The following is an 18,778-nucleotide window of genomic DNA, read 5'->3' on the forward strand; positions in this document are numbered from 1 at the left end:
CTTCAGCCGGGCTTTGTATTGCTACCAACTGTACCATTGGGGTTTGTGTGGCCCGAACCAAAGAAGCAGAACAGCAGGGTTTCAGGTGAAGATTTTGGAGGCCCCGATTACCATATATTAAGTGGGCAGACCACTTCCCACGCGGGTAGTTTGATATTCCTCCGTGATTTTTTTCGAATTCGGTGCCCTGCCGCAGAACTGCCTTCACAAAAGAGTCTTCTTCTACGGGGTCAGGGATAAATGCTCCTCCCTATGGGGGGTGAATACTGAGTGACTTTCGACAAGTCCTTTCTCATCTCTGGGCCTCAGTTTCCTTATCTGCAAAATGAGAGGTTTGGGGTAAATTGACAAAGGTCTAACTTTCTGATTGTACCCGGAGGCTCCTCCAAACCGGAGCGTTAGAAGAGGCGGCAGCAAGCGCCAGCCGGGGGTCCCGCCCTCTGGGTGAGCTCGGTCGAGGCCGGGCGTTGCGTCCGGACCCCGAGCCCCGCCAGCGGTCTCAGTAGCCCAGCGGCTGGCAGGGCCAGGCTTCCGCCCTCCACGTTGTTGTTCCCGATTTGGGCCACGCCCCCTTAGTCTAGGCTGTGGACGCCTTGCCTTAAGTGCCCCCGCCCCGGCCCCAGTTCAAAGGGTGGCCTGTGGGTGGCACAGTTCGACACGCGTGGACAAAGACAAGAATTTAGGGGAAGAAAAGAGAGAGACTTGGTTTTAAAGGGAAGGTGGTGAAAAGTAAAGGGTCGGCCAGGGCACAACTGCGGAATTTCCCTCTCGGCGTCCCACCCTCCGTTCTTACAGTGGACCCATCCGCACCCACGAATGTGACCGTGATAGACACTGGCCCTTTAAACGGAAGGCTGGCGGCGCGGGGTGTCCATGTGGAGCTGCTCCATGCCGTGTTGTCCTGCCCGCCCATTGGCCCGTGGCCCGGTGACGTCGCCTAATAGGATGCGAACGCACTGCGGGGGGAGGAACGGAGACAAAACGTGGAACTGGATCGCCACTCCGCTCCCTCCGGCTGTTCTCTGGCAGAGTCCCGCCGTCAGCTCCGCCCACGGGCGGATCCCGGGGGAATTGCGACAGCAGGGTGGTTGCAGGAATTAGGTCACGTGTGGGTAGGGAGCGGAGACCCTGGGGTCAGGCCAGTCTGTACCATCCTAAGGTTTCCCTGACCTGGAATATCCTTATTTGAGCTAACTTATGTCTTAAATTCTACACCCTTCCTTTCCTCCAGCAGGACAAATTTCGTTGTGAAAGACCGCAACACGCAGCCCTTGCTCAACTTGTGGCTTGCCATCGGGGCGGGGCGAGGAGAGAAAGCGGAAATGCAGGGCGCGAACGAGGCTGGAGATTCTCCCACCCCCACCCCGGCCACGTGTGCGCGCGCCGTCTGTAGTGGGCGGGGCCAGCTCGCTCGGGACCCCGCCCCTCCCTTCCTGAGACGCCGCGGCCCTGCGGGCGGGGGCTCCGGTCCGGGCTTTGGCTGCGGCCCCGGTGTAGTAGCGGGGGCGGCGGCCGGGGGCAGCGCGGCTCCTTCCCTTGTTGTGTGTGTCGGTGCCTCCTCGCCATCTTGTTGCAAAGCCTTTTCTTGTCGGCGGGACTCCCGGGGGCCGCGGGGCGGGAGGCATCTGAAGGGAAGAAGAGAGGGAGGGGAAGGAGGGAGGCAGTGCTGCCTTTTGTTTTTTTGCATCAAAATTTTTTAAATTTGCAAATTATATTTTGCAAATATTTTGGGAAACATTAATTTTTGTCTCCGTGCTCTCCCGTTCTTCCCTGCGGAGTGCGCTGCGCCGCCCAGCCCTGTCGCCCCCCGGAGGTGATCCCTCCCTCCTGCCTGCCCGCCAGCCTGACCTGTGCCCGGCTCGCGGGCCGCAGTCTCGGCCCCGGCGCGCCCCCGGCAGCTCTCGGCGCGATGAGCATAGAGACGCTACTGGAGGCGGCCCGCTTCCTGGAATGGCAAGCGCAGCAACAACAGAGAGCACGTGGTGAGCGGCCGGGTTGGGCCCCTGGGGCACCGGGGAAGGGGAGACGAGCGACCCTGGTCTCCGAGCCCACGCGAAACCGCGGACACGACCCCCTCCCGAGCGGCCCGCGAAGCCGGGCAGCGCAAGGTTCGCACAAGAGCCGCCGCCTGGAGAGGAGTGTTGGGGGCAGTAAAATTAATTAATGAATACATTAACATTCAGTGAGGGACCCGGCTCCTGTGGGCGCCACCTCAGCTGCCTGCCACCCGGTGTGCACCTTTCGTGGGGGCTTCTTTCGCGTGGGCCAGGGGCGCCCTCGGTAGAGCTGAGGATGTGTGAGCCGGTGGGGGGTGGGGTGCGGAATGGTGTTGCGTGGGGGTGGCAGACCCGCGTGTGCGTGCGTGTGTGCAGAGGGGATTGTGATGTGAGCCTCGAGGAGAGCGGATGAACGGACGTGTACACGGGCGAGTGTATAGTGCACACGAGTGGGCGTGTGTGTAACGGAGTGGGGGGTGGGAATTACTCTACGCCGAGCGGCTCCCCGGCTTCCCTGGCCCTGTGGGAAGGGTGCGGGGGGCGCTCCCGGACGATCTACGCGCCGCTTGGGGCGGAGGCGGCCTTTGCAGAATGAAATGACATCGCGTGTCTTATGATCCTGGCCAGCCCCGCCTGACCCCGCCTCCCAGAGCTGGGCTGGGTCGCGCTTCAGGGATTTGGGTGAGAGCCGGGCTGATTGGGTGTCTGCGAAAAGGCCTGCAGGTCGCTGGGGGCAGTCCCCGGGCCCCCCTTGCTGCGCCCCACTTTAGCCGGTGTGGAATGTGGCGTGTCTGCGCGTTCCAAACCCGCTCTCGGCTGGAATGTTGCGTGTGCCTGCGTTCCAAGCCCGTTGGTTACACCGGGTGGTGACGTGGACAGGCCCCGCCTCCGACCACGTGCACGGGGGACACTCCCGCTGGGGACGGAGCGGCCCGGCCCCTCCCGGCTGCCTCGCGCTGGGCCGGGGGCGGGGCCTGGGCGGGGCTGGCGAGTGGCCTTGCGCCGGGTTGGGCCCTGGCTCCGGCCGCCGGGCACCTCCCCGGGAGAGCCTGTGCGCTGGAAGGAGGAGCCGCCGAGCTCACCTGTCCATTCTCGCCCTAACCTCCTGTTTTTGATCCTGGGGCAAGGGAAACCCTCAGACTTGCGAGGCGACAGGACATTTAGAGCTCACATATTCCCACTGACGTTTGGGGGAACGTTCTTACCAGGACCTCCTGACAATACCCCTGGCCACATTGTGGAGTGAACCAGGCTTCAGAAGGGGCAAACTTTGACGTTCCCTCGACAGGAAAGGAAGATTTCAGATGCTTTCCGTCCCACCCGCCCTGTCGGTGGTCCCAGGCTTCAGGGTCAGGAATAGGGGTTGGAGGTAAAACACCTCCGTTTTCCGGACCATTGCGAGGGCCTCGGACCCGGATCGGTGTGTGTGCAGTATCCGGGGACTCCTGTCCCCTCCACCTCCCCTCCCCAACCCTTCTGCCGAGTTGGTTGTGGTAGAGAGAGTGCTTCGCCCTCCTTTCCTTTCTCTCTGCCTATTGTTGCTTCAATGATGAGTCATGCAGGAGGTAGTAGTGTGTGTTGTGTGCGCGCGCGCCCTGCAGCTAGCTTGTGCCGCGGCAGCGGCGGAGGGGGTGGGGTGGGGGGAGCAGCAGCGGGCCAGGGGCGGGGGAGCAGCGGGTCCGCCCGCCCAACCCGGCCGACAGGCCTCTCAAGGTCAGGAGCCACTCGAGATATGTGAGACTGACATGCTTGGATTTTGCGGAATTGATGGGCCAGGACATCAGCCCACGTGCCCCTCCCCCTTGTTTTCGGGGTCCTGAGCAGGGCCAGGCCCTGACAGTACTGGTGGTGGTCGAGAATGTCCTGCTTTCGGGCCCAGCGACGGGGCGTGGAGGGGAGGGCAGCGTGCACAAGAATTGGAGAGACTTGAGTCACCTGCTGCCACCATCAACACAGTGCAATTCAGGAGTGCCTATTGTGTCCTTGCCGCGCATCAGGCACTGTGCTGGAGGTGAACAGGGTTGACCCTGCTGTTGCCCCAAAGGAACACTCACATCACCTTCGTTTTACCTTCAGGCTGATTGGCCTTCTGGGGAAGGGGAGAAGACCCTGTGCCCTCTTCTCTTCCACCCTTTCCCAAATAATAAGGCCAGAGCTGGCTGTAAGAAGGACAGTGATGAGAGAGAGAGAGACAGCGCGGGGGCGCGCGCGCACGCGAGAGAGCGCCCCTCCCCCACGTGGTGAGACCTGAGGGCAGGGAGCTGAGTAGAGGCCTAGTTTAACTGACCAGTCACAGGTCCTTCTTGGCGTGGCAGGAGGTCTTAGGGGATGGATGGTGCAAAGCCAGATCTACTCCAAAAGCTCACATACCGATGGCTAGACCTGGCCGCAGCGGTTAATCTCAAATTCATATTTTTTTCCTCCTCCTTGAGGTTCTGTCCTCTGACTTGGGGTGGGAAAAATGGGAGAAAAGGGGTGGTGTGTGGACCTGCTGACCAGAACTGCTTTCCTGGGTATGTACCTGATGAGCAGCTCTGAACAGGGATCCTGTTGTCCATGCCCTGGTTCAATCTCAAGGGTGGGTTTCCTGACCTAGACCAGCCAGATTGCTCACGTGAGGATGTGTGTGCGCATGTGTGTGTGAGAGGAAAGAGAGGCCATCCTGGTGGTCAGGTGGGGGGGGGGGGGCGTCTGGTCACTTACAGCATTCATGGAGGTGGCTCAAATGGGAGCCTCTTCTACCTGACCTACTTACACCCTGGGAGGGGGGGGGGCGCTGCCTTATGTATTTAGCTCCCTATTAGCATGAAGAAGGGGAGGACTCCTCCTGAACAATGGGGGCTACCTAGTGTAGATTCCTCAGGCCCCAGCGCTGAGCCTGCTGTGGCCCCTGAATCACCCCAGAACGGTCAGGCTAACTTCCCTGGGGCCAGCCTCTGGGCAGAGCCCAGGGAGGGTGTCAGAGTGCGTGCGTGTTTGGGAGTGCTGCATAGGTGCATTATTTTAAAGAGTCTAAACCTGTGTTGTTCTTGAGGGAGGCCCTTGAGTGACTACCACTTTGCTGTCCCCACTGGGTTTCCCCCTCCCCAGGGCATAGGAGGAGGGTTGCTGCTGGTGGGGAGGAGGCAGGAAGCTTTGGTGGGCTGGATCTGGCTTGGGACACCCCCTCTTCTTTGCCACCAGTCAAGATTTCTCATGCCAATCCAGGTGTGATAGAGCTTGGCCATTTACCTGGGTCCTTCCTGGTACCTGCCTCGCTCTGGAAGAGAGAGTAGGTGAGAAGGAGGTTGCCATCTCCTGGATCAGCTGTGTGGAGTTACTTTAAAATATGGGAATGAGGTTTACTTTCAGGCTGGGTTCCTAGGACACCTGTCCTTGGGGCTTGGGGTCCCCTCTGTCCCACTGCTAATGGGAGAATGGAACATCAACCCCCACACCTGTGAAAGTTTGGGTCCTGGCTCAAAGGAACGAAGGTGGGCTGTGTTGGGCCCTGACCTCCAGGGCCTTGCCTTGGGGATGGGTGGGGGGTGGATTGGGTAGGTGGTAGGTGGAACTCTTTGCCAGTATAGTCTCTGGGAAGCTGGAGAGCAGAGAGCTGGCTTTCCCCAGAGCTGTAATATAAGCCAGGGCCTTTGGAAAGGCCTGGGAGACCAATGCCTCCCCTCATTGGAGCAGGCCCACACCGGCCTGGCAGCTCCCCTTCCAGAAGGGCAGGGGAGATACGGAAGAGGCCCCGTGCTGCTGGGAAACCGCCGAGTGCTTCCCCTCTCACAACACTCTCTACTTCCTCCTTCGCCTCTTCTCCCCTGCGGGAGGGAGGGGCCTGGAGCAGGCCTGGCTCACACTCAAATTGTTGGTTGGCCAAAGGGCCCTGAGGCCTCGGGTTTTCTGGGGCCCTGAGCCCCAAAGGCCAGTGTGGGGTTGATGCCCTCCTCCACAAGGGGCTCTTAGCCAAACTTGTCCTCCCCTCCCCCAACCCCACCCACCGTGGGGTGGTGTGTTTGGGGCGTGTCTGCCCGCTACTGCTGTCAGCTCAGTCAGTCAGCAGTGTGACCAATCCGGGATGGGCAGGAGGGCTGGTGGACCAGCCTGCTCCCTGGCTTGGGGGCTACAGCTGCCCCCCGGAGATCCTGCCCAGCCCTGTAGCCAGGGAACCTGAATGGTGGGGCCCAGAGAGCATGGGGCTGGGTGGAGATGGAGAGGTGCTTCTGGATCAGGAAAGGTGTTCTCAGCCAGCTCCTGAGCAGGCCTCACCTGGCAGCAGGTCTTTCAGCAGAGATGCTGAACTGACCGGTGCGAGGCTGCCCTTCTTTCCCGCCTGCCTCTTTGGTTCCTGATTGTCCCGCTGGTGGTGGGGACAAGAGGGATGTGGGAACGATGAGTTCTAGCACCACAAAGGGCAGAGAAGGACCGAATTTGTTCTGTGTGGTCTCTGAGGAAATCAGACACTGGGACCTGGCCTGGGAGTCCTGGGCCTGATTTCTTCATGTGTGAACTGAAGGTGATGTCCCTGCCCTGCCTGTGGTGTGGACTCTTGTGAGGATCCACAGGTGTGTGTGTGTACAGACACCTAGTGAGCAGATGCTGACACAGCAAGTATAGGTATACGCCGGGTGTCTGGATTCCTGGCTGGGTGTAGTTTCAGTAATACCTGTGACTTGCTGTGTGGTCCTCAACAAATCACTTTGCCTCTCTGAGCTAATTTATTTCATCTGTGAAGTGGAGGTGCCGCCTGCCCTCTGGAAAGTACTTGGTAAATACTTTCGAAGGCCTTCCCCAGAAGCTATGATCCGCCTACCTCCTGCCCCCCCATTCTTGTCTGGTAGCCTGTGAGGTCTTTGCTGACTGGCCTCTGCCCACCTTATCTATCACCCCATTCCCCTCAGCCTTGTTCCTGAACCTTCCTGCTCATCACCAGCCTAACCTCTGAACTTTCAGGTTGCCAGGCCTCCAGCATCCTCTCTGACAGCCCCTGCTCTGTCTTTCCACAGCCCCTCTCCTCTCTCAGCCTGGGTTGTTATCCTCTGTAACTTGTCCTTGCCCTCAGTGCCTCTAGGCCTTGAGCTCCCCAACGCAGAGACTAGGTCTGTTTTAATTGTTCACCGCTGTGTCCCCAGCACTTAACCCCAGTGCCTGTCTGGGTGTGGATGGGGATTTGTGGTGTCTCAGGCTGAGCGGGGGTGTCACTGAGCACTAACTGGGACAGGGTCAGAGGATGTGTTATGGTTGGAAGACTTCAGAAGCTGGGACCCAGGACTGCTGGCCCACTGAGAAAACCCCTTGTGTTCTCTCTGCGTAGAGGAGCAGGAGCGGCTTCGCTTGGAGCGGGAGAGGGAGCAGGAGCAGAAGAAGGCCAGCAGCCTGGCCAGGCTGGCCCATGCCCTGCCCGTGGAGGAGCCCCGCATTGAAGCACCACCCCTACCTCTGTCCCCTCCGGCACCCCCGCCAGCACCCCCACCCCCACTTGCCACCCCCACCCCACTGACTGTCATTCCTATTCCAGTAGTGACCAACTCTCCTCAACCTCTGCCCCCACCCCCACCACTGCCTCCTGCAGCCCAGCCTCTGCCCCTGGCGCCCCGCCAGCCAGCCCTGGTTAGCACCCCTGGACTCAGCATTAAGGAGGCTGCCCCCCTGCCCACCAGGCCACAGGTGCCCACCCCTGCTCCCCTGCTGCCGGACTCCAAGACCACCCTTCCGCCCACTGGCAGCCCTAAGCCTCTGCAGCCCCTCCCCACCCCTATCCTGACCATAGCACCACACCCTGGAGTCCAGCCCCAGCTGGCCCCCCAGCAGCCACCCCCACCCACTCTTGGGACCCTGAAGTTGGCACCAGCGGAAGAAGTCAAATCCAGCGAACAGAAGAAGAGGCCTGGGGGGTGAGTGAGGTGTGGCAGAGTCTGGGCTGGTGGGGTGGAGAACTGCCCGAATCCTGGGCTGTGTGTGGAAGAGAAAGTACCCCCTCCCCCCCCCCCCCCCCCCACTCCTGAGCCAGTCCTTCAAAGCCATGTCCTACCTCCCTATCTGAGAAGCACGGTATTTTATTTGGACAGTTTGCACTGTGCCTGTGCCTATCCCCACCCTGGGAGTGGGGAATGGCCATTGCCCTCTGTTTTCTCAGGCTTCTGTGTCCTCTGACCCCCTCAAGGATGGGCCGATGGCATTTCCAGGCCTTTGGACAGAGTATTGGATTGGGGAACTCTTGGGTGAGGGCTGGGGTCAACTGGCTATTTCTCTGAGCCTCAGGAGACCTTATATCTCCTCTTAGGTGGAAGGGGCAGGATGGAGGGTTAATGGGTTGTGAATTACGAGCATACGTGTGCCCTCCAGGGAGTATAAGCACATCTGAACAGGGTGAACATCTCCCATTGCTGCTTTTTGTACAGAGAATATGGGGGGCAAGACGCCTGTGACATTTGGGGAGTGGGGGCAGGGGGCGGGAAGGCCACCTAATTGGGCCCTCCTCCCTAAGCCTCCTGTCTGTCTGGGTTTCAGGATCGGAACCAGAGAAGTCCACAACAAATTGGAGAAGAACAGGTGTGTGTGCGTGCGTGTGTGTCTCTGGGCTCGACCTGCCCGCTCCGGGGACAGGTCCCACCCTTGTTCTCCTGGGGCCTTCCCTCCCCGCCCTGACCCCCGGCCCCCCAGGCGCTGGCTAACTGGCGCCTCTCCCTCTCCCCAGGAGGGCCCATCTGAAAGAATGCTTTGAGACCCTGAAGCGCAACATCCCCAACGTGGACGACAAGAAGACGTCGAATCTGAGTGTGCTGCGGACGGCGCTGCGGTACATCCAGGTACGGGGGAGGGAAGCGCGGCGGAGAGGACGGCGGGCGGCGGCCTCTGCGCCAGCTTCCTCCTCATTCCCTCCCGCCCTCTTCCCCTCGCCGCGGCCCCGCCCCGCCCTCGCTCCCTCTCCCGCTCCCCCGCCCGCCTCCACGCGGGCGCTGAGCACATGGCCCGGCTGACGTCAGCGGGGCTCCCCGCCCGCGAGGGGGCGGGAGGACGGGCGCGCGTGCGCGGGGGAGGGCGGCCGCGGCGTTCCCTTCTCCGCCCCCCCCCTTTTCCCGTTCGGCCGCCCCGCGGAGCCCCGCCATCTGCGCCGCCTCCGCAGCTCGGTTTTCGGACCCGGTGCCCGGGCCCGCGTTACAGCCTGGCGCTCTTAGTGCCCCCGCGGGTGAGAAGGGCGTGGAGCCGCCCCGGCGCCTCCAGCCCGCCCGCAGTGCCTGGGCGGGAACCCGGATTTGGCCCGAGAATCTGTCGCTCGTGATGGGGTGGGGAGTCCCCTGGGCGTGGCTCCTTGCACGCGGCGGCGCGCCGGTGAGGCCCCACCCCGTTTTACCCCCAAAGGGTTAAGAGCCTTCTAGTGAGCGCATTGAGGTGCCACGACTCAATTTTGGGGGTTAATCCTGGAGGCTGTGGAAATGTCTAAGTAACCAGTCCTCGGGTCGCCGAACCTTCAAAAATTAGGCTCTCCTCATGCCTGGGATTTTAAAAAACCCCTTTTCAAGGGGCCCTCCTGTCTGTGTGGACCTCCCCTCTTTGGACATTGGCTTCCCTCTGCAGTACGGGGTGGGGGGCGCCCGCCAGATAAGACAGTTGCCATGACGGCCCCGTGTTTCGGTTTCCTTGGAAACCGGCCGAGGGTTCCGCGTGCCGGAAAGGAGGCTGTGGGGGTGGGGCGCGCGGCCACGCTCGGCTGCCGCGGAGACGGAGTCCGAATGGAGCCGTTGGGGAGTGGGAGGGACTTAGGGCTCCCTGCCTGGCGGGGGCGGGGGCAGCTTGCGGTCCCCCTATCGGCGCGCTTCGACAGCTGGGGGGTCGGGCAGCATTAAGGTTCCTGTGGGAAGGGTAGCAAAGAGGATCTGACCGAGCTTTGAGCCGGGGCCGGGCGCCACCCCTCCCCCGGCCAGTACTGCGGGGTCACAGCCCTGAGGTAACCGGAGCCTGACTTGTTCAGGGGGCGGAGGCGCTGCTTCGCGACTGCTCCCAGCCGGCTGCTCCCTCCCAAGCTCCCGCGAACGCGCGCCCTTCCGCCCGCCCTGCGGGTGAGGGGGAGGGGCTGGCGCGCCTCCAGGCCGCTTCCCGGCACCCTGGAGGGGAGGGGTCGGGCTCGAAGATTGGTGGAAACGGGGTGGGGGCGGGGCTTCCGTGCTCCGAGGGGAGGGTGCAGCCGGCAGGGAGTGACGCTGCAAGGCCAGGTCCGCGTGGGTGCGCGCGTGCTCTGGGAGGGGCGGGGCCTCGCTGTTGGCCTGACTGGCTTAGAAAGAGGAGAGGCCCGAGGGGGTGGGCTTCGGAGGGTCTCCAGGAGGCCTACTTCTGACATATTTTTGCAGAACTTGGGCTTGAGAATGTTCCCGGTCCTTCAGTCATAGGCAGTTATGTGTCCTGGAAGCAAATCCTTGTCCAAATGCTGTGACGTTTTCTATGACTCTCAGTTTCTTTTGTACTGCCATTTTGCTAAATGGGAAGAAATAGTAGCATCTTCATCATAGGAATGTTCAGATTGGTCCTCTATAAACACCAACTTAATAATAATTCTTGAGAAGTAGAAAGAATAGGATGGCACATTCCACTTTATAGACGCATACTTAGGAAAGCCTTGCTTGCAATGATATCTGGATTTGAAAATAAATCAGAAATAGAGACTTGGTAGAACCAGCAGACATGAGCCTGGGCTGAGGAGGCAGCGAGGTGTGAGGTGTACCCAGGCTGTTCATAAGAGAAATTTGTCCTGGGGCTGGTAATGGAAGCAGAAACAAAAGTTACAAGGCTATCTCAATCCTCAATCTCATTCATTTGTTTATTCACTCAGGTACTTTGGACAGCTCTGTGTCTGATTCTGAGGATGAAGCAGGGAGCAAAGAAATAAGCGTGGGTCTGTCTTCATAGGTTTGGTCTTGGTGGTAGATTATAAATACTGTGCCATGAGAATGTAATAGGGACAGGGATCAGAGGATCTGTTTTGAGGTGTGCCGGAGGTTGTTGCTGAGGAAGGGGCATCTGAACTGAGACCTGAAGGTTCCAGGGTGACCTGGGCAAAGCAGAGGGCAGAAAGCCCAGCTCAGGCTGAAATGTCTCCAGCAAGAGGGAGCAGGATTCAGTTTTGGAACTTAAAGGTGGCCGTGGGGGTTACCACGTGGAGAGTAGAGATGGGCTAGGGGCTGGGGGGGGGGGGGGCAGCAGGGCACTAGATAGGAGTCAAAAGGGAATAGTAGAGAGACCAATAAGGTGTGTAGACTGAAAGCATTGGTTGTTTGCTGAGGTGGGAAGGCTGTAGCTCCCAGCCAGACTCAGAGTGGCGTGGAAGATTTTAAGAAAGCCACAGTGAGGTGGACAAAAACAGGAAGAGGAATAGGCAGGTACCAAACTATGCATCCAAGCAGTTTTAGGAAATGTGTTTAAAATGAAGCAATGTGGACAAAAGCTGGACCCTGGAGAAACTTTCCGGGGGCCTCTAGGCCTGTGGATAACTGAGCTGGGTAAGAAAAAGAGGTTTTGGCCTCTGAGTTTCTCCCTAAGTCAGAAATCTACTCTTCCTGCTGGTAGGTAGAGTTCAGGACACCACTTCCAGCCCCCAGCAGCCAGGTTCAAGTGAGAGCTGACTCACCACAGGCCCCATCATTGATATGGCCTCATCTGATGTCATGTCCAGCACTGGCCTCTCAGGGTAGAGCCAGGTGAGAAGCCAGGTGTGTGTGTGTGTGTGTGTGTGTGTGTGTGTGTGTGTGTGTGTGTAAGGGAGGGATCTTTCTGGGAGAAATATAGAGGGAAACAGGTTAAATCTCAAAACCAGGATAGAGAAGGCTGTGTGTGGCCTGGGACTGCTAGCAGAATTGTAAAACTACCAGGTTTCAGGCCAGAACATTGCATGGTTGTGTCTGGGTTATGTGTTGGCAGGTACTAATGGTTTGAGGCATTTCTTACTGGTGAGGTCAGAAACACAGGAGTTTGGGGCTGCACGAGGAAGCGTAGGGAAATTGGGCCTAGTTTAGTGGGCAAACTTGAAGACATTGCCATGCCCAAGAGGGACAAGTGAACAGTCAGGAAGGCTGCTATAAAACTGCTTGTAGAAATAGAGTCAGGGGAAACTTATGTCTAATGTGACTGTGATTCTGTGATAAAGCAGAGAGACAGGATAGAGGTGGGAACCAACATGCTCACATCCTCACAGATCCTTCCCCTGGAGCTAAGATGTGCATAATTCTGTCCTGGACACTGGTCGGGTCAGGGGATAAAGCTGATAATAAAACAGTCCTTGCCTTTACTCACAGCGTTGGACAAGGAACAGTGTGTATGGAGGTGGAAGGACAAAATACGAAGCTTTTAGGGATAATATGAGCTAGTGTCTGATTAAGTACTACCTGACAGTCTTATTAAATGCTCAAGAGTGTTGTGTGGTGCCAAGAAGGGCTCAAGGGCAAGAAGATGCACTGGTCAGGGCATGAGATGGGATGGGTGGTGGGAGTCAGATGTGGTCTTGGAGCACAAGCACATATGATGTAGAGGGATGAGAAGGGACCATCTGTGTGTGAGACCGGGTTCAGAGAGGAAAACTAAGACAAGCTGGATAGTTTGGTGTAGGAAGAGTCGGTGGGTTCTGTACCTGGCCGTAACCGGCCAGCCTTAGAAGCCAGGAGCTCAGGAATAGGTCAGGTTAAGAGACTCAGGATGCAACAGGGCAAAAGTGTCCATGTTTGGTGGACCCAGCACTCGTCACATGTCTGGGCCAAAGAGAAACTGGCAACAGGGAGGTCTCCAAGACTTAGAGGAGTCAGTTTTAATAAAGTGTCAGCTTCAGGAGGTCATGGAGGATAGAAGCTGAGGCATAGGACACAAGCTGGCCTTTTGGGGATATAAAACACTTTTTTTTTTTTTTTTTTTTTTTTTTTTTTGAGAGAGAAAGTACATATGCCAAGTGGGGGAGAGAGGCGGAGGGAGAGAGGATGTTGAGCCAGCTCTGTGCTGAGTGGTCGATCCCACGACCCTGGATCCTGACCTGAGCTGACATTAAGAGTTGGACGCTCAACCGACTGAGCCACCCACATGCCCCTCGAGACACTTCTGATAGGGGAGCAGTGCCACAGTCTGGGAGGCATGGCATCCAGCACCAACATGAGGGGTGAACCTAAGAGGCTGTGGGCCTGGAGGAGTTGAGGCAGGGATGGCTCTGTGGACAAGGGAACTCCCTGTTGGTGTTCTTAGTGAGGTGGGTGGCATCAGCGCCATGGGGGCAGGAGCAATGTGGAACCTGTGGTGAAGGACAGAAGTGTCTCCAGTGGTGCTCCATGTCAGAGGTGCCATTGAGCCATTTCTCCTTGGTCAGTGCAGCTCAGCTACAGGTGTGGAAGGAGGGGCACGTTCCAGGGCTTAGGGATCGATCATTCAGGAGCCTGGGGAATCTGGAGGGCTGTGGGCAGGGTGAAAATGGAGAGTGTGGTTGAGAGGCAGCACAGGTAGGTGCCACGGAGAGTAGCCCAGGTGAGAGCAGAGGGCAGAGCCAACAGCTGCCGGGGATGAGATGGAGGCAGGTCAAGAAGAAATTCAGGGGGTTGGAGGCCATGCCACAAAGTCTGAGAGGCATCCTCAGGGACATTGAAGTTAAGACTAGTGAATGATGCTGTGGAGCAAAGGGCAGGATTGTTTGGGGTTCTTTGGGGAATGAGTTCCAAGGAGGGTAGCCTGTGGCATGGTGACTGACAGCATGGTATGAGTGGTGGCGGGGCCTTGAGCGTCACGGAGAAGTCTGTTACCCCTTCTGTCCTCTGCAGAATGGAGGCAAGTGGCTGCCAGGAGGGTGGATAGGGCCAGGGGCCATGAAGCCCCTCAGGACACAGTTGATGTGGGGGTGGGGGAAGGCCTTCATCCTAGAGTGGGGCTGGCCTGGATCTGTGCTTTTTTTCAATGGTGCCTGCTGGAGAGCCCACAGTCCCCAGGATGCAGGGCCTCACGGGACAAAGCCATGGACCAGCAGTGGGTGTGGTCCCCCGCGGCCCCATCACTGCAGACTGCCCCTGGGTGCTAAGTGACCTGGAGGCCAGGGTGGCAGTGGGAAGGGATTGCGGTACTGGGGACCCTGTGGCCTCTGCTCAGGGTATCCTTCGGTCTCTTGGCTGTTGTCCAGTCTCTGAAGAGGAAGGAGAAGGAATACGAGCATGAGATGGAGCGGCTGGCGCGGGAGAAGATCGCCACACAGCAGCGGCTGGCGGAGCTCAAGCATGAGCTGAGCCAGTGGATGGACGTGCTGGAGATCGACCGTGTGCTCCGGCAGACTGGCCAGCCGGAGGACGACCAGGCCTCCACCTCTACGGCCTCTGGTGAGCCCCACCTGCCCCTCCCTGGTCAGGCCCTTGCCCCCCAGCTCCATGCCCCCAGACCCCAGGGGCATCTACTACTCCAGCCTCTTGTTTCGCGAGCCTTTCTGACCTGTCCCTGTCCCCGTGTCCCCCCACAGAGGGTGAGGACAACATAGACGAGGATATGGAGGAGGATCAGGCCGGCCTGGGCCCACCTAAACTGAGCCATCGCCCCCACCCGGAGCTGCCGAAGCCACCGCCCAGCACCGCCCCCGCACCTCTGCCTCCCCATCCACACCCCCACTCCCAGCCTGTGGCCCTGTCTCCTGTCCACCTGCCTGGGCAGCAGCCGCCACCACAGCAGAAGACACCTCTGCCAGCCCCTCCTCCCCCACCGGCTGCCCCTGCCCAGACGCTGGTGCCCGCTCCAGCCCATCTGGTGGCTGCAGCTGGTGGAGGTTCCACGGTCATCGCCCACACGGCCACCACCCACGCCTCAGTCATCCAGACTGTGAACCACGTTCTACAGGGGCCGGGCGGCAAGCACATCGCCCACATTGCCCCCTCGGCCCCCAGCCCTGCTGTGCAGCTGGCACCTGCCACACCCCCCATTGGCCACATCACAGTGCACCCTGCCACCCTCAACCATGTGGCCCACCTCGGCTCCCAGCTGCCCCTGTATCCACAGCCCGTGGCAGTGAGCCAGCCCGTGGCGGTGAGCCACATTGCCCACACCCTCTCACACCAGCAAGTGAATGGCACAGCGGGGCTGGGACCCCCAGCCACTGTCATGGCAAAGCCAGCTGTGGGGGCTCAGGTGGTGCACCACCCCCAGCTGGTGGGCCAGACAGTGCTCAACCCCGTGACCATGGTCACCATGCCCTCCTTCCCGGTCAGCACACTCAAGCTGGCTTGAGGATGAGGCCACTCAGAGGCCCCCAGTGGGGGCAGGGAGGGGGACCTGTCCCCCACTCTCCCACCCACCAGCTCCACACATTCCAGCCAGGCCAAGGCCCGCCCCACCCACACCCACCCCCAGGCCTCCTAGGGGAAGGGGGTGCAGAGACTCTGAGCCAGGGGAGGGAGGGCCCCCCCCAGGGAGCTGGGCACAGGGCAGGGGGTTACCCCACTGCACTAGGACTTGATAAAGTGATGAGACACTCTGGTGAATGTGCCACTCATCCGGCCTGGTGCCAGCTCCAGTGCCGTTCCCGCCTCCCCACCTTGTCCCCTGCAACCAGTGCGAAGTGGGTGTTGTGTTCTCCGGCTTCCCCGACCCTGCCTGCCTTCCTGTGCTGCTGCTGCTATTGCTGTCTGATGAGGTGGCTGAGTGCCGGGTCCTCTGTCCTGAGCCTCGGCCTTCTCTCCCCAGGCCTTTGGAGGGGATGGGGAGAGGGAGCAGAACTGAAGCAACTTGGCCCAGAAAGCTGGGTACCGTGGCGGGGGGGCACTCTGCTCTGAGTACACGCGACAGATCCTAAGAAGTGGCTGCTCTGCAGTCCCACCCACACAGGTGGGCACCAGCCTATGGTTCTCCAACCCAGCTGCGGTCACTGGCTCGTCACAGCAGAAGCTAGTTAAGAGGAGTCTCTATCAACAACTGAACCCGTGCTGTTGCTAAGCTCCCTGAGCGCCCCAATCCTTGCCACTGGGCTCCTGACCTCAGGAGGGTAGGCTGAAGGTGGGTGGGGACTGGGAAGGAAGGGCTTAGCGGTCCTGCCCCTCCCCGCCCCCTGCCGGCCTGGGTGCAGCTGGGGAGAGAGCTTCTCTGGACCCGTCAGTCCCCATCCCTGGTTCCCTGGCCTCTGCTCAGTGCTGTGCACTCCCGAGGGATGGGTGTGCCTGAGTGCCTCCTGCAGCCTCAGAGAAGTGGATTAGTAGCTATCTGGTCTGGGTTCCAGGTGCCTGAAGCCACACTGCTGAGGAAGTTAAAAATCTAGGGCCTGGGCCCAACCAAGCTCCTTCCCTGCTGCTCTGGGGACCTGTAGAGAAGGGAGGAGGGCTGCTACTCCTGCCCCAACTCCTCTGTCTCTGCCATCATCTCTCTCTTTCCCCCTGAACATCCACTTTTTCCCAGTGGGCTGTTCTGAGTGTATACTCGGTGGAGGCTGCTGCGTGCCACAACTTTCCTCTGAGGAAGGTCCTTGGTTGGTCCTAGGGCAGGGCTGAGCTTGGGGTGGGGAGTCAGGGGGCCTGTGTGTGTGGGGGGGGGGCATGCTTCTTTCCCTGCCTTTGCCTCGGCAGACCGCTTTGGCTTCTCTTTTTATGTGGGTATTTATTACAAGTGGCCTTGTGTCAGACACACTCAGTTGTGCACTCGGCTCCCCACCTGGACACACGATGGCCTTTCAGTGTGGGGAGAGGAAGCCAGTGTCCCTAGGTGTGAAGTTTGCTTTGACAGGCTGGGGGCAGGAGGAGTGGCCTGCAATATTCTGAGGAGGCTGGCAAAGGTCTTGAACAGGTTTGGACACCTAAGAACCCCCTTTCAGTTCCTTCCTGGTCCTGGAGACTTCCCAGGGGACTGCTCTCCTTTGTCTCTCCTGGGGTGGGGAAAGGGAGGCCTGTGGACACCCTAGAGGCCTCTAAGAGGGAGCCCCACACCCACCCCAGCACAGCACTCCCACCTCACAAGCTCGCTGCCTTCCTGCCCCTGCAGCCACCACCTGCCACCCTGGTTCTTGGGGAAACCAGTTTCCACTCTTCCTTGAGTGATTACAACCGAAAGAGCAGAGGGAGCCCGATCAGCCTGGCGCCCAGGGAACAGAGAAACGTTGGGGAACCTGCCCTCCCTCTCAAGCTCTGTTCACCTCCCTGCATCCTGAGGCCATTCCAGAAAGTGTGTCAACCAGTGGCCTCTCGGGCCTGCACAGATACCTCATCCGCCTGTTCACCGCCCCTGCCCCTCCCCACCCCTAGCAGTGGGGGCCTTCGAATCTAGTGCCGAATGACTATGTCCAGATTGGTGACGATGGGTGTTGTTGCTGTTGTTTTTGTTGTTTGTGAACGCTGTGATGCCGTGTGCCCGAGAGGGCAGCCGCCGCCCAGCCCTTCCTTGGGCATCTCCCCTGAGAGCTGTCAGGACCATATCTGTCCTCACCCTGTGGGACCGCCTGCCCCTCCCTAGCCCTTCCAGCCTGGGGGACGCGTGCGTGTGCGCACACATACACACACACATACACACACACACACACACCTTACCTCTCATGCGTGTTTTACTTTTTGATGTTAAGAGTGGTTCACTGGCTGGGAGCCTTTACCTCGGGGAGAGGGGGAGGTTGGTTCCTTGGGGGGCCAAAGAAGGGCAGGGAGTGCCTGGAGGGGAATTAGGGGTCACCATACCCCTGCTCTCCAGGAACAGCTTCTCCCCCATCCCAGGGTTCCATCCCCATCCCCTAAAGAGGTGGCCCTTGTTTACAGTGAGGACTCGGTCACTGTGTCTCCGTTTCCTGAAATATAAACCGTAGCGACCCCAGACTGTAGAGATTTTTATGTGTTTGGATACATCTGCTGTGTGGGAAAAAAAAAAAAAACAAAAACCCTACAAAAACCCTAATTTTGTACATATTGTATTTTTACTATTGAACTGTATTCTAGTGGCTGTTCATGCTCCAAGACTTTAGGTATTGAGACATGAATACTATCCATGTAATAAGCACTTGCCTGGAATAAAATATAAAACTGAAATAAACCTGCACTGAAACCAGAGATGGGGCTGTCAAGCTGCAGCATCTGGGTCACTTTGTTGCAACAGGAGGCAGAGCCTTTTAGGGAAAGTCCTCTAGCAAGCATCGGGGTTCTTAACCCTGTGGACATTTGAGGGGCACGGGTCCTCGAGCAGCTTCGGTGCTGGTCAGTTTTAGAAGATTTGAGACCTTCCAGTTCTGATGCCAGTGTTCGATCCTAAACAGGCTCTGAGGACTGCAATTCTGGTCTTCCTTATACTTTTGCAATACTTCATACTTCCTCAAAACCATTTTTACAAACACTATCTTGTTTCATCTCTTAACAGTATGGCGGAGTAAACGAGCCAAGAACTAGCCCTGTTCTGGCAGATAAGGAAACAGGTTCGAGGTGGCTTGGTATGGCCACACAGCTAGCCTGCAGTCCAATCTGTCAACTCCATGCAGAATTCCCCAACATGTGCCACCCTGCCCTGGGCCTGCTGTAGAGTTGTGAATCCTGAACTTGATAAAGTTCCAGTAGGAAAGGTGGAGGAGAACCGCCTCGAGACCTGTGCGCAGAAGGGTGAGAGGCTTCCTTAGAGGGCAATGCACTTCTGAAGTTGTAGTTAGGACGGGTCATCTGGGGAATCCATAAGGGAAAGGAACAAAAAGAGGAAGAAGTTTGAAGGTCAGGACTCAAAGAACCATGTTCTAAGATGGGCCCGGAAGACCCTTGTCCCTATAACGACATCTGTCCCAGTTTAGGGGAAACCAGCCCTTTGGCAGGCTGTCTCAGGAGGAAGTGGGGAGGTAAGGAAGAGGCCTA

General features: G+C 58.7%; 2 protein-coding genes across 4 annotated transcripts in view; one reads left to right on the forward strand and one right to left on the reverse strand.

Annotated features, from left to right (window-relative positions):
- Positions 1 to 1,495: 1,495 nt before the first annotated feature.
- MNT (MAX network transcriptional repressor) lies at positions 1,496 to 17,995 on the forward strand. The gene is made up of 6 exons (XM_042914607.1): positions 1,496 to 1,982; positions 7,297 to 7,876; positions 8,493 to 8,534; positions 8,680 to 8,791; positions 14,119 to 14,311; positions 14,449 to 17,995. Exons 1-6 carry the CDS (start codon positions 1,910 to 1,912, stop codon positions 15,204 to 15,206), a joined length of 1,758 nt encoding a protein of 585 aa, XP_042770541.1. The 5' UTR covers positions 1,496 to 1,909; the 3' UTR covers positions 15,207 to 17,995.
- The window catches only part of SGSM2 (small G protein signaling modulator 2), a 39,074-nt gene continuing 38,288 nt past the window's right edge, over positions 17,993 to 18,778 (reverse strand). The window contains exon 24 of one of the 3 annotated variants that reach the window (XM_042914591.1): positions 17,993 to 18,521. In XM_042914591.1, coding sequence (XP_042770525.1) covers positions 18,325 to 18,521 — 197 coding nt within the window. In that variant the 3' untranslated portion in view covers positions 17,993 to 18,324. Of the gene's footprint in view, positions 18,593 to 18,778 lie in introns of all 3 variants that reach the window. The other 2 variants (XM_042914598.1, XM_042914596.1) reach the window with 2 other exon arrangements.

Source organism: Panthera leo, chromosome E1, assembly GCF_018350215.1.
Source record: "Panthera leo isolate Ple1 chromosome E1, P.leo_Ple1_pat1.1, whole genome shotgun sequence".
Lineage (NCBI taxonomy): Eukaryota > Metazoa > Chordata > Mammalia > Carnivora > Felidae > Panthera > Panthera leo.